At 43.7% G+C, this 16085-nt stretch overlaps 1 protein-coding gene across 1 annotated transcript in view; it reads right to left on the reverse strand.

Annotated features, from left to right (window-relative positions):
- LOC126281753 (uncharacterized) overlaps positions 1-16085 on the reverse strand; it is a 158925-nt gene that overhangs the window by 23940 nt on the left and 118900 nt on the right. The window contains exons 3-4 of the mRNA XM_049980942.1: positions 12785-12859; positions 2773-3042 (exon numbers count right to left, since the gene is read on the reverse strand). Of these exons, the coding sequence (XP_049836899.1) occupies positions 2773-3042; positions 12785-12859 (345 nt within the window). The remainder of the gene's footprint in view (positions 1-2772; positions 3043-12784; positions 12860-16085) is intronic.

A 16085-nucleotide genomic window follows, 5' to 3' on the forward strand; every position in this document is an offset into this window, starting at 1 on the left:
CGCTGTCGCGGCATGCTACCAGTGTTAAAGACTGCGATGGAGATCCGTATGCCACGGCAAACTGGCTGACACTGACGGCGGCGGTGCACAAATGCTGCGCAGCTAGCGCCATTCGACGGCCAACGCCGCGGTTCCTGGTGTGTCCGCTGTGCCGTGCGTGTGATCATTGCTTGTACAGCCCTCTCGCAGTGTCCGGAGCAAGTATGGTGGGTCTGACACACCGGTGTCAATGTGTTCTTTTTTCCATTTCCAGGAGTGTATTTCAGTACAGGGACATAGAAGGGCTTATGTATTTAATTTTCTCATACTTTTGGTTGGTTTTGACTTCTTGTTCTTCGTAAGAATAAGGGATGAGGACTTATTTATTTAATTTCATCATATTTGTCTATTCATGTGTTAATAGTTAATGGTTTTTTAATTACTTCACATGGAATCTTGAGTCTGTTCACTGCATTTCTCAGGCATTTGGTTATTAATACATTGCCATCCATTTAGTATTAGTAGGTTACTTTGACTTCTATTTGTGCCTTGTACTTTACGTTTGGGTGTATGCGCAGTTTTTGTATTATGTTTGTTGGCATATATATGTAAACAATATGCTTGCTTCGTGCATGTACTTAGGCCGCAGAAGGATCCCAGCGTTGAACAAGGCCATTTCACTGTTATGATTTTACACTATCTAACGACATAATATTAAGTCGTGATGGTTTTATGTTACTATGTACACCTATCGCCTTTGTACGACCGTCGTCCTTTGTTGACTTCTTACAGTGTACCTGTATAGTTGACAGCTATTGTGCTGTTTACAACTCATATATATTGCTTCAGTAATGGAACCTTGAGTTACACATTTCAACTGTGGTCAGTTTATTCGTTCTATATCATGACATCTACGGCAAATGTGAAGTTGTGATTGTAATTTTTCGTGAGTATTTGACGTTGGCTATGAAGTCTCATTGTATCTTGTATTCTGCTTTCATGTTACATTGCGTTTTCTTCTGTTTTGTGAGGATGGTCAATGTTCGAAACAGTCGTAACAGGTAAGTGTAACAAGGCAACATTGCGCATTTTTGCAGAATCTTGAAAGCTGGTTCAAATGACTCTGAGCACTGTGGGACTTAACATCTGAGGTCATCAGTCCCCCTAAACGTAACCAACCTAAGGACATAACACACATCCATGCCCAAGGTAGGATTCGAACCGGCGACCGTAGCGGTCGCGCTGTTCCAGACTGAAGAGCCTAGAACCACTCGGACACACCGCCTGGCCGTGAAAGCTGAATTCTGCAGTTTCTTGAGAGTGTATGTTCTTGAATCTAGGATCGAGAGATGTTGATGTGGTTAATACGCGAACGTGTTTTGATACTTGTAGTAACGTTACTCTTCACATTGTCTCCAACAGTGTGCACTGCTTGAAAGGCCAAATATTTTCTTACGTAACATACAAGTTTTTCGGATATCTATACTGCTTGCAACGATTTTTCTCAACAAAATTTCACTAGTAGGCACTACTATACTCCGCGCAATATCACTACGATCTGCCTAATCTGTGGCTATCAACACCAGTGGCTCACTTTCATGACCGTTAATAATATCATTGGAGCAGTTGAAAAAATCTTTCATTCGTATAGAACGTTCAATTCCAACTAGTGAACACTACGATAATGATCGAAGCAGACGAAACTGGTGCTGCGGCCATGACACGAGCCCTTTTGTTGTTGTTGTTGTTGTTGTTGTTGATGATGATGATGATGATGATGATGGTTGTGTTTGGACGTCGCGAATGTCACAAGACATCCGTTCAAGATCGTTGTTGATCCTTTCCCTCGGTTTTTTTTATTAAAGAGGCCAACCAGCTCTCTGACCGAACAGTCTGAGCTACGATGCAGGCACCCCTGGCCTTCTTGCTTGCTAAGCAGAAATGCTAACCATTACACAACTGCAGTACGATGGTCAACATTGCTGCATGAACTACCTAAGCTGAGTTCCGTCCCCAACACAAACTTCAATTCATTTTTCCCTTACATGTTGTCCCTACTGCCTGGGCCCTCCGATATTGGCAAGCACCCCAGCATTGGACATAGGGGTCGTCCTTGTACCATTGGTGACCTTATAGATCTTTGCCTGATGCATATAAGTCTCTCTTTATTATCACGGATAATGATCGAAGCAGACTGAGACCCGGGTTCGAGTCTCGGCTGCACCAAGAATTTAAATTCATTTCATCTGCTTATACTCGACACCAGTGGAAGCTAACAGACGTGTGCTAGTAAAAAGAATCCCACAGTGAATGCGCAAAGGAAGTCGAACACTCTTTGGCTCTGAGCACTATGGGACTCAACTGCTGTGGTCATTAGTCCCCGAGAACTTAGAACTACTTAAACCTAACTAACTTAAGGACATCACACACATCCATGCCCGAGGCAGGATTCGATCCTGCGACCGTATCGGTCGCGTGGTTTCAGACTGCAGCGCCTAGAACCGCACGGCCACTCAACACTCTTTCTACAGTGTTGGAGCCTCAGGATGGCTGTAGTGTGCCGCCGAAACTAGACCCGTAATAGAATAAAGACATTCTCAAGACACAACTGTGGCGGTACTTTTTCTCATATGTATCATCATGTCCCTAGATCGTGCAGTAAGATGGACATCCGTAGTTTGAACCTGGAATTAATTTTGATTCAGAGTATAGACAACTGTGAGGCAGTTAACAGTGTGGCTTATGAGTGTATCACCATGTGCGGGGGAGTCGAACAGTGAGTGTGAGGCTGACCTGCGTGACCTGCCGCCAGTGGGAGGCGTCGTCGGGCCTCCAGACGACGACGTAGACGAGCCTGGCGGCGCCCGGCGCGGCCCTGGGGCCGGTGGCGTTGCGGGGCAGCCGGCAGGGCCAGAAGAGGTCGCGGCCGGCGACGGCGAGCCGCGGCAAGGCGCGCGTCTGCGCCACCGGCGTCTGCTGCTGCGGGGGCGGCGCCGGGCCCGAGCCGCCGCCCACACCCTGGCCGCCGCGGAAGAAGCGGCACGCCTGCCGGCAGCCCGGGAACTGCAACAGCACACACAACACACGCTGCCGTCACTCCGGTTTACTAGCAAAGTGAGCTGTGGAGTGGATATCGCCAGGGGCCGTGAGGGTGCAAATATACGGGGGCGGACAAAAGCATGGAAACACTACCAAAACAACTTATCACCACGTCTAACACAGTGTCCGAAAAGTATTTTGCATTCAGGACAGTTTCCAATGGTATCGGAACAGATCAACACGAGTACTGTGTGATTTTCACTGAAATGTTGTATCTTTATTTTTGGACAACGTGGTTGTGGAGAGAAGCAGCGATTAGTATGATTAATCAATAATTCAAGAACAGTCTTTATCGCATTTATTGTTGTTAGAACACCGCCAACCGGTTTCAACCCGGCGCAGGGATCATCTCCCCTGATGCTACTAGCACGGTCAGGGAACGCTGTGACCTGTCCTGATGCGCGGCTTCTCTCCACGCTAGGCTGCGTCCGCCTACTCTTAACACTGTCCGCTCGGTTTCAACCCAACGTAAGGGTCATCTTCTGGGCGTTTACACCATTGGTCGACTGCTGGTGGTGTGACTCCTGTCTACATAACTGCCGTTATGTAGACAGGAGTGACACCTCCAGCAATCGACCAATGGTGTAAACGCCCAGAAGATGACCCCCTACGTTGGTTTGAAACCGGTTGGTGGTATTCTAACAATAATAAATGCGATTAAGACAGTTCTTGAATTATTGATATCTTATGCCTGTCTGCAAGGTAATGGCAAGTCCAAATAAGGGTGGCAGAGGTGGATAGCGGTCATGCACCCTTCTGTTCAAAATACACCACAAAGGCTCAATAAATAATGAGATCTTCTGACTGTGGTGGTCTAAGGAGATGCGATAATTTGTCCTCGCGCTCACAGAACCAGTGATGGACGATGCCATATGTGCGAACCACCACACGAAAACGAATCATTTTTCCGCGGTCGATATCGATTATCTGCGACATAATGCTCTCACAACTACACAGAACACTTGAAAAATGTTCTTTTTTGTGGAAAGTTGGCTATTGATTCTGCTACTGCGTGCATACAAAAACGCCGAGTCTGAGATATTATTGGCGCTGAGCACTTCTGAGATCATCAGTCTCCTTGAACTTTAGAACTACTTAAACCTAACTAACCTAAGGACGTTACACACATCCATGCCCAAGGCAGGATTCGAACCTGCGACCGTAGCGGTCCCTCGGTTCCAGACTGTAGCGCCTAGAACCGCTCGGTCACCCCGGCCAGCTGAGATATTATTATCCTGAGTGGTAGCGAGCAAACAGTGTTAAGAGTAGACTGGCGCAGCCTAGCGTGGAGAGAAGTCGCGCATCAGGGGAGGTCACATCTTTCCCTGACCGACCTAGTAGCGTCAGAGGAGATTTTTGTAGTAATCGAGGAGTCTTGGTAATCTGTCCTTTTGCTGCGCGTTGTTACTGTTTTCTTGCGCATTGGAGGGATTTTGTCGCATTTCTTTAAGCATACATTGAAAGTAACATTGGTGTCTTCGTCGCGTTCAGATATTTATTATTGGTTGAAGACACTGTTGAATAACTGAAGTTCTTGCTACTTGAACTGTCGAACGAAAAGAAACGTATGAGTGAAGTTTGACAGTGTCTGAATCGTTAATTTTTAGAATAGTGAAAACTAAAAGTTTTTATTTGTTCCGCTAATGGCCTGTTTACCAAAGCCCTCCTGATCATTCAGTTACTATAAAAAAGGGGGACACTAACCGCATCAGTAGTTGTGACCATCAATTGCACTCTGCATGGAGCGCAGTATTTTCACTTGAATTATTTAAGCATGTCGTTGGATGCAGAATATTCGCGCAGCTACAGCGGCAATACGAAACAAGTTGTCTCTTCCGTGCAGTATTAATTGTTAGGAGATGTTACAGAACATTTTAAAATCGCAGTCAGATACAACAGTATTTTTCATGTTTGATAGGATGAGTAATAATTTTCTGTATTTTATTCTCAATCAGAATACTGACATGCCCGATTAAGGTTTTTCATAATACAAGTTGTACGCCGGTCTGTGTGACCGAGCGGTTCTAGGCGCTTCAGTCTGGAACCGCGCGACCGCTACGGTCGCAGGTTCGAATCCTGCCTCAGGCATGGATGTGTGTGGTGTCCATAGGTTAGTTAGGTTTAAGTAGTTCTAAGTACTAGGGGACTGATGACCTCAGATGTTAAGTCCCATAGTGCTCAGAGCCATTTGAACCACCTTGAGAAACATTTCTTCTTGCCAAATTTCATGATTCTACGTCAAGGCGAAGTAAGCTATACGTTTTAATGAATGAGTTTGCATCAAAGTGGCCGTATATTTTGATTGCATTGACTTAAAAGCTTCATCTGACGGACAACACACAGTCAGAAAACAGTTGACAATTTTTTTCGTGTGATATAATAAAGAAATTCACAATTTTAGGATTGTAGCTTTCCTTTTACAGTGAAACGCTGCTTCTTGGCAAATTTCATGATTGTAGGCGTGGCGTCGATATTTACGATGCCACAACGTAGGTGCACGCTCTCGTAAGTTGGCACTACAAGAGAAAACGAACTACGCCGACCACAGCGGCCCCTGGCCGACGCTGAGGAGCTCATCAAGTGCCGTCTCGATTTCTGCCCCTTTCCATCAAGAGCAGACGGCCTGGAAATTTCGCTACTACTAACGAGTGGGCTAGCTTGCTATTGAGACTTTGTATTAGTTAAGTTCAGTTAAGGTTTGAACAGCAACGAGTATTTGTTAGCTTTGAGATCATGCAGAAGAGTCATCCTAACTTCATAGGATTAGATATGGACTAAGGCTTCACACCTACGTGCTCATCCTAGCCAAAGTTATGTATGCATTTGATATTTACTTATGTTTTTTTAGCTCTATTAAAAGTGATAAAGTAACATGCAGTAACGGAGTGTTTCACCTCTCCTGCTCCTACTCGCTTCCTTCACTCTCGGCCTATATTACAGAATGAGTTCACAGGAGCAGACACACGCGCCGGCGGGATACAGAAGTAGGCTAACGGGAAGTACCCTATAGTGTTTTATGCTTGAGTATCAAAATATGTTACATTAATAGCCGTATCTTTTGATGGTATTGACTTAAAAACTGTAAAAAAAAGTGTTCAAATGTGTGTGAAATCTTATGCGACTTAACTGCTAAGGTCATCAGTCTCTAAGCTTACACACTACATAATCTAAATTATCCTAAGGACAAACACACACACACACACACACCCATGCCCGAGGGAGGACTCGAACCTCCGCCGGGACCAGCTACACAGTCCATGACTGCAGCGCCTCAGACCGCTCGCCCAAAAGCTGTATTTCCTTACATCTGCAGGTAACCGTGGATCTTAATATGTGGCATAATTTTCAACTTGATACGTAGATTCACTTTTACGAAATAAGGTTTTGAAAGGTCGGACAGACTGACGGACGGACAACAAAGTGATACTACAGGGGTTCCGTTTCTATCGATTTGGTACGTAACCCAACAAAGAAACTATGAAGGACTGAAATGAAATTAAAAATCCTTAACATTGCCCTCGCAATAAATTTAATCTTGCATGCAGGCCACTCGGCGCAAGGCGCAGTCACTGTCCGTACTCTCTCCAGGAAAAGACTTCTCGGGAATCAACACAACGTCTAGCCCGTACTCTCTGAATTTGTCGCCGCTATCTCTCGTCCGACCGCAACCGCACACCGAATGTCAAGGCGTTCGCTGTAAGTTCTGGCTGTTCAGCTACTCGCCGCTCCATCGCGTAACAGACTTCTCGAGAAGCATGAACCTACACCTTAATCCGCCTTCCTTTCTCGGAAACCGAGACAACACCGAACTGTGCAACCTCGTGCAGCAGACGCCGCTATCTAGCTGTTGTCAGCCGCCGTCTGCGCTCACTCCAAGCTCCTGCTGTTCCGCTGCTTGCCGCAAGACCCAGCGACAGACTTCTCGGAAACCTAGTCAGCACCGCACGGCGCGTCCGAGCTGAATTCGACGCTCCTATCACTTCTGTCAGCCAGTTCTGTCTTCCGAGGTCCTGGTGCTAAGTTCCGAGTCACCTGCTGCGATTCGTAAACTAATCCACTCAGTTATTTCAGACATTCACACGGATTTACGAGACTGTATCTTCTACACGAATTGAGATAAACTTCGGGGGAGATTTTGAGCTACGCAAAGAGAGAAAGTGTACCTCGCTTCCTTTGCCTGTCGCTAGCGGTCACCTCGGTGTGCGTTTAGCTACCTATGCTCAATGTGTGTCGAGTCGAGATGGCCATGACACGGCAACTAAAGGCATTTTACTTCTTCGTTTCGACAGGAGCAATTAAGATACAACTGTATGATGTGACTTTCGGCTAGAGCATGACACTGCAACGATGGATAGCCGTAAGGTGCCTATGGATCTCTAGCTGCACCACTGGTCAAAAGGTCGCCTGATATATGATATTTCTGTAGCAGGTGCTATGAAGGAGTCCATCTCTGTGGCAATGTGTATCTTCATCCGGCAACTTTGAGTGAAATGCGACGCTTTACAGTAACAGCAACGAATACAGCAGCTCAAGAGATGCTCGCTAAAGTGTGGTTGCAGTTTGACTATCGTCTGGATATCTGTCGTGTGTCAGATGGAGGCAACATTCACCATTTGTGAAAGGTGAATGAAAACGTTGGTCACACACGTAATTGCGATAAGTACCTCAAGGTTGTGTAAATATATACGCTTGTAAATCTGGTTGAGGTAAATATTATCTCTAGTTTCTATCTTCTTCCATGCAGAACATATAGTCTTGTGAAATCGGACGAATTTTTTGAAATTCTGTTAAGTCTAGCAGTTAGTTCGAGAAGGTGCAGAGATTGGCCTGCCTTTCCATAAGTGGCGGGACTGTAGCACACCCATTGCTGCGACAGAGACCATCAGCTTTGGGTTAAAATACAAGCAGCGGCAGGAGCATCGAAATTTTAGGATACCCATAGCCCCACACTGACATAATGAATGTGGTAAATATAGGAATGGTCGGACAAAAGTTGGCTCGCTATAAAACAACTTCGTGTTTCAATAATCCTTTAAATGTGGCAGTTTAAAGTATGAAGCAATGGCAGAATGAGCCACGATACCTTTCTCGTGACAGTTTGGTTTACTCATGAGCCGAAATCACACGAAGGCGCTGAGGCCGGGATGTACGTAATATAGCCTGTACTAGTGAGCGCAGTCACTCTCTGGAAGCTGGCAATGGTATCCCAGGTGGAGGTACTTGCTATCACTGCGAGAATCCACGTTGATGCCACAAGGTTCGTAAAATCTGCATTGATTCAGACAGCCAAGCAGCTATGAAATCTCCATTAGCTTTACCAACGAGAGCCAAGATAGTAATAGAATCCCCGGTAAGGTTAGGAGAAAGTAACTGAGTAGACATGCTGTGGGTCCTTGGCCACTGGGGTATTCCTAGTAACAAACAAGCTGATAGCCTAGCCAAGACAGAAGAAACGATCCCATTTGTAGGACCGGAACCTTCCTACCATGAATTTGTGGATAAAATGTTAAAACATAGCTGGAGCAAAATACAGCACGTAGAACTTTGGACTAAGAGCTCAAAAACAGACACATGATAGGCTAATGATAACCCAAATTATGTTCAGGGGGAAGTTCTGCAATCCTAGACTTGAGCAGGAGGCTGATTAATCTCAAGGTAAGTCTAATGTCTGGTCATGTGAACTTCAAAAAACATCTTTACACAATGACAATAGATAAACAAACCCCTAAGCATAGACTATGTGGCGCGGGTGATGAAACTGCACGACATTTACTCTTCACTGTGACGCACTGGTGGCCAAAAGAAGAGACTGTATCTAACAATGACTTAGCAAAGAAACTTCTTCTTCCCTTCAAGAATACTGGCTTAACTAGACTGACACGAGCAACCGGGGGCCAAAACCACTGCTGTCTACCTACCTGATTAACTCATATCAAATCGAGGTTATCCGTTAATTTCTGCTGTTCGGTAGGTAAATGGGTGTTAGTTACAAGTTCCAAAATCGTTTGAATGATTCTTCTAACGAAATGATGTGAACGTTCAGTTCACGGGATATGTATTCACAATTAGTGTTAGCATTGATGAACACATGAAATATTTTTAGTCTTACTCATGCAACTATACTTATTTTGTTTGTTTATTTATTACCTCTCCTGGCTACCAGTTTTAATGTAGAAATGCGTCAGTCGAAAAGGAGTTGTCCACGAGCAATGATTTTAAATTAGATGTAAAACTTACTTCGCTACCTTTCAGATATTTTATGTTATTGGGTAAATGATCAAAAATTTTTGTTGCTGAGTATTGAACCCCTTTCTGAGCCACTGACAGCTTTAACAATGAGTAGCAAAAGTTATTTTTCCCTCTAGCGTTGTAGGCATGGACAAATGGTTCAAATAGCTCTAAGCACTATGGGACTTAACATCTGAGGTCATCAGTCCCCTAGACTTAGAACTACTTAAACCTAACTAACCTAAGGACATCACACACATCCATGCTCGAGGCAGGATTCGAACCTGCGACCGTAGCGGTCGCTCGGCTCCAGACTGTAGCGCCTAGAACCGCACGGCCACTCCGGCCGGCACATCCGTGGGTGAAAACCACACATTCTTACTGTTCGCTTTCGTGCAATCAATAATTTGTTTCTAAATGATGAGTTACGACAGAAAATTATTCCGTAAGGCTTTACTGAGCGAAAATATGCAAATATGTCAGGAGGTTGATACGTCTGTTTCGAAGATTAACAATTACACTAAGAGCAAAAGCAGCTAAACTCAAATGCTTGAGAGGCTTAGCAATTGTTTTTTTCTTCAAAATTTAGGGAGAGCGTTTTTTAGAGAACACTTCTTTGGAAATTATTGTTAACCAACTCTTCCGTTTCTTTCCCTCTAACCAGATTTATTATAATACTCATATAAACAGCAAAAAGTAGCGATTTTCCTTGTCGAATGTTAAGTGGAAGATCACTCACGCATAAGGAATAGGAGTGAATACAAAACAGAAACCTATGGGATTCCCTTCGTAACTTTTTTTCCCTCACAAAATTTTCTACGTTTCTAATATCATCTGACTTATTCACCACAACCTTTCGCATTCCGTTTATTATGGTTCAAGTCAGCTGTGCGTAAAACCATCAACTCCGCAAAATTTGAGTTTTGCTAGGACAGTAACATGCTCTATACAACCCGAAGACTTCGTGTGAACATGGAATTGGGCAAGACATGCACAGTGAATTTTACGCATGGAGGTATATAACAAACAGTGCACATGACTGTAAAAGTACTCGTAACAATAAACTCTTTATTACGAATCTGGTGAACTACGTTCACAACCCCAGGTACAAATATAACTGGCTACAAACACTTTTTCTGAGGAAAACGGATCATCTGTGCGAAAATCAAACTGAATAATGCAATCATGGTGTCGGCATGTCTCTGTATATACGAAAATTTAACTCGTTCTGCCACCTATGTTTATTCAGTTTAGCATCCGACTGCTACAGGAAATCCGTCAACATGTATAACACACCCATAAAACACACAATAATCTACACTATCGTAATCAAATAGACCTCTCTGACGATGACTTTGGCATATTAGAGGGAGGATTCCACTGCTGTTGGCCCTGGAACACATCGATACCCAGCAACAGTACCAATATGTCGTTGCACCAATACATGAATAGTCGTTGCTGGCAACCTAATCCGCCAGAGCACCCAACACCCATGAGGACCACGGTCTGCCAAAGGAATTTCTTTGCTCTAAGCATATCCGCTATCTCCTAGACTGCACCGTATTACTGATAGCACACACCCAGACGTATGGACAACTTGACCGGCCCACATTCTGTAAATCCGTAATTGCTAAAACCCTTTCTCAGTCGTGGCACTGGAACTTTTTATGCTGGCTAACATGCAAGTTCGGCGCGGAGAGGCTCTAGAGCAAAACTGGACGCGCTGTCGTGAAGAGAGGTAATACAGATCGCCATCCCCAGCTGACGTGAAAGGTAATAATAGTAGAGCGCAGAGCAACAGGTGGCAAGGCGTCCGCCGCTGTGCTGTGCTGTGACAAGGAGTCAGGGCAGCGGGGTCACGCCGCCTCTGGACGAGACAACTTGTCGCGGCGCAACAGGTGGAAGCAGTCTGCAGCCTCAGCGCACGGCCTTCTCTGCAGGCGCCTCCCGGCCGGGTGACAGGCGCGCCGAAGTCATCTGTAAGCGGTCCTCCATCTGATATCGCTTTCCAGTGCCTTCGCTACTTTCCTCACCGATTTAGGCTAAATAACGTGTTTTTGAGACACTTCACAAGCTCAGCCTTACACACAGCTAACGTTCTTTAGTTTATCTAATTTCTGTTACAGTCTCTGAGTTCCGTGCTGTCCAACGATAGTCTGACTAAATTCTGAATTAAGGAATGTTCTTACTTTACCTTAGCGGGCGTTTCCGCTTATCAGCAGTTCCCTGGTTTCAGATCCCAGAAAATTCTATCGCGCCATTCTTCCGATAGACCTGTCATTTCCACGGCTTTGGCCATAGTTACGGCCCACGTTCCCATTGACCTCCCACTTCTTCTTTGATAATGGCGGAGACCAATTGAGTAAACACTGCTGCCATCGTTGTTCCTTCGTCCGTTAACTTTGTGTTAATCGCATTCTACGTCACGTTTTGTACACGGAATATTTTCTCTCTTAAAAGCAGTATCTGATAGCACGGAGGACTTAAGCCTTGTACGGTAGATGACTTTTATGAACATAAAATTTGTTTCAAATAGACGAAATTTCTCTCAGTTACGAAGGACATACTTCTGATCTTATACTTAATAACTGAATTTGTGTTTGGAAAAAGCTTAGGGAACAGGATTAACACAAGAAGCAGTGAGGTTTCCGTATCTGTAAATAATAAAAATGAAAGAAACTAGAGAGAGAAATCGTGTACAGGGTGGAAATTCTGAACAGTCAAGTATGTATTGTGGAGCATTCGAGCACAAGTACATTTCAAACGTTCAGATATTTTCCTTTCAGAAATGGCAATCGCGCTAGAACGCTGCATAAAACGCCTTCACATATCCGTAGGAATTTCTGATCCGAAACATGTTATCGAAAAAAAACACCATATTTTAATGATTTCTGTACCAAATGAAAAGAAAAATCATCTAATAATCACATGGAAGTGTCACAGTGGGAACATTTTCAAAGTTACATATTTCATTATACTAAAGAGACATACATATTCATTTACCGTTTTACAGTTGTGTGTGATGGCAACGCGTACTCGGTACCTACATTTCTTTTCAGTTGGACAGCTTTGTTGCTGATATAATGTGAATGAAATTGAAACGTTGCACACCGAAGAACGAATGCAACTTTAACACAGTTAAGAAGTCTGTTACAAGATGGAATTTCAAATGTCCCCACAGTATGTGACAGGATCGTTGCAGCATTCAAGTTAGTACCTCCACAGTACATTCTTTTGCAACGTATTCAGTCCACGATTCACCTGGAACGGGCACAACCACGGATTCAAAATACTCGTTAAGAGCCTGTAAACAGACCTGAGAGATTGCGATTTGAATAAGCAATCGTGTAGCACTTGACTGACACAGACCAAGACCTCTCCAAAATACAGTGTTTCTGATCCATCTGTTCACGGAACATGTGATCGGTGCTTAAAAGAAAAAGCTATATATTTATATATCAGCTTCAGCTGTACTTACACAGACACTCTGCTCGGAGCACATGGAGCCCCAGACCGACCAATCAGACTGCAGCAACTCGCAGTTCTCCCAACACTGAAACAAGAAAGCGTCATGGATAAATAATGAATAAAAACTAAACGTAGCAACAGCTATGATGTCAACAAAAAAGGCTATGTTGAAGAAAAACTACCTTCCCCAATAAAAGAAACTGGGACTGAAAATTAAAGCATGAATGAACGTAAATATGATTTTAAGATTATTAACAAACACAATATTGCATACAAGGCAGAGCAAGGATGCGGGTTGAAAATGGACGCGGGTCAGTTGACAGAACCGCAACACCGCTCACCAGTGGGAACTTAAATATCCATTACGTAATGTCAGTTTGATTTCCGCTACTCCGTGTATGATTTCAGTGGGTTACATCTGTGATGCAACGCTCGCTAGAAACTATGTACTCTTTCTGAATTACACATCAGATAAAGCAAATGGCAATGGTTGTGCTGGCAGCACAAGTAACGAAAAGATGCAGTACAAATGGCTCTGAACACTATGGGACTTAACATCTATGGTCATCAGTCCCCTAGAACTTATTACTACTTTAACCTAACCAACCTAAGGATATCACGAGGGACAGTAAATCCCTGACCCCGCCGGGAATCGAACCCGGGAACTCGGGCGTGGGAAGCGAGAACGCTACCGCACGACCACGAGCTGCGGACAAAACGCAGTATATGTCCAAAACATTCCGGTCATTCAGTATTTTTCGCCCTAAAAATGTAATTCACAACAACATTAACGTTATCACTGTCGCCTTTACTGTTAAATGTAACTGTTGATGGAGGTCACCAGTAAGTATTAGAACGCTGACGATGACATTTATTTCCATTCTTCCTGTATCGGGGGGGAGGGGGGGGGGGACGTTATCACCGACTTCATCAGCGAACTTGCCTAGTATATCAGTGTTCGAAAAGATCTGAGAAGGTCTAAAAAATCAGCTAAATTAAATTCTAATCGCTTTTAAATTGTCCTTGTTTGTGGAAGTTGGGTATGATGATGTCGATAAAAAGTACGCTATTCCAAGCCTGTTGTCACCCTGTGCAGTACATTTTACTGACAAAAACCTCTCCATAAGCACCTGTGGTCGTTTTGCCATCGACAAAACGTAATCATTATTGGTCAAACATACACGGGGTGATCATAAAAAGTCTGCAGGGGAGGTAGTGTTGAGAAATAATTCAAGAAAAAAATGCGATGTGTTGTGCCTAGTTATTTAGCATGGAAGTGATAAGGCCGTTGTGTGAGTAGATTCAAGCGACCAGCCAGATTCAGTTAATGTCAGTAGTTCTCACAGCGCACGACACTGCTCGCCCTTTGGCTCAGGATCCATCCTTACTACCGCCCCATGTCCAATTTTAGTACCACTCTCCAGTTCGGTTTTAGCGACCAAACGAAGAACACTTTCGGTGACACTGTCTCCAGCAAGCTGCTTGAATGTGAGCACGCAGCGACCTGAGTGGCTAATTTCAATGCTAATTAAATCGGAAACGGCGTAATGCTTCGATTTTTTTTCTTAATACATCTTTCTCAGTACAATCTACCCTGTAATACCATTACAAGTTTGTTAGACTGTTGCTGACCAACCTTTGTATACAGTACAGGTTCATTCAGTTGCCCGTACTGATAAGTTTTACGCAACCCACTGTACCTTAAAGAGTAAGAGACTTCATATTCTCTCGCTTGCAACGTGAAAACTGTTAATCTTAACAGAAAAAAATTAACGGGAGCTTTTTGTAGAAAATTCAATGAAGTTAAATTTGTAGTGGGATATGTTTTCGCTGGAGGAAATGGTTTTCAAGAAAAATGTATCTGAAGGTCACTTTTGAGGTTTTTGTTGAATAACTCGGCCTCTAGCGAAAAAGTATCGCAGTACATGATTCAACTACGTTAAAGTTCCTACAAAAATGTTCTGTTCAAATGGCTCTGAGCACTATGCGACTTAACTTCCGAGGTCATCAGTCGCCTAGACCTTAGAACTAATTAAACCTAACTAACCTAAGGACATCACACACATCCATGCCCGAGGCAGGATTCGAACCTGCTACCGTAGCGATCACCCGGTTCCAGAATTAGCTCCTAGATCCGCACGGCCACTCCGGCCGGCAAAAGGTTCTGTTCATTTTTTCTGTAGGTCTAGGTGTTTGAGCATGCGAGCGAGAGAATATGAAAATCTTACACCTCGTATTTGAAGGTGTTTCGGGTCCATAACCTCCATGGGTTTTCAGAGTCTTTGCTATACGCGTCTAGGAGTGATAGATCACGTTCTAGGGAACTACTTTTTGGATACAAAACATCTGCTGACGCTTACCGGAAACGCTAGATTTCTTTCGACAATGGTTATGCCGATGATTGACGGCAGGTTGTAGATACACTGGGATGTGTGTGTATGCATTATGTGTTGCCTATAATATAATCAATGCTCTGTGTGGAAGGGGATACCCGTGTTCCTGGCTCGCTTCTAAAGTAACTTTCTGCGCTTAGTAAGACACATTATGCAGATCTTCTGGTCGATAATCATGTCAGTTTACTAGGGTAGGTAATATGAAGATGCAGCACACCCGCTAGACTCAGCTAGTCCGGATAAATCTCTTACAGTTGTTGCCCGTGACATGAACTCTCACTCCTCCACGTTTGACGGAAATACTTGGAAACACCGTCCATACGCTGAAGAATATTTGTCATGTAAAGGTTTCTTTGCGTATCTTGGCAAAGATTTTATATTGTAATGCATTTAAATACCGTCATCGACAAGATACGTCATTTATTCTAATGTGAGTTGAGTCTCAAGCTAATACAACGTATTTCAATATGTGTAAAAATGAAATAATATATAAATAAAAGAACAGTGCGCAAAGAACTTATTTCACTGTCATAATCGACGCTACACATGCCTAATTTTATTTACTGCCATGAAAACGTTCACATATTACGCCTAGTGAGGAAGGATACGAAAAACACATTTAACGGATTGTATACTGTATACAGTAGAGAAAGAGTTCGTACTAATATGTGACTGTCCTTGCTTGCCTCTTTTTGAAACTTTTGCAAACTCGACCAATATTCTATTTGGGCACATTTTAGCTACCCGCCAGTTCTACGGTGGGGAAATGACTTTCAGTGCAGAGGGAGTGATAGTATTTTTGACTCTTCCGCCACTTTTATTAATACAATATAAAACAAATTGATAATTTCTTTAAAAATTAAGCTAATTTCCTTTACTACAGTAACTTCTTCCGGTGTAGACGCGTGACTAGTATTC

This window comes from Schistocerca gregaria, chromosome 7 (genome assembly GCF_023897955.1).
Source record: "Schistocerca gregaria isolate iqSchGreg1 chromosome 7, iqSchGreg1.2, whole genome shotgun sequence".
In the NCBI taxonomy this organism is placed as follows: domain Eukaryota; kingdom Metazoa; phylum Arthropoda; class Insecta; order Orthoptera; family Acrididae; genus Schistocerca; species Schistocerca gregaria.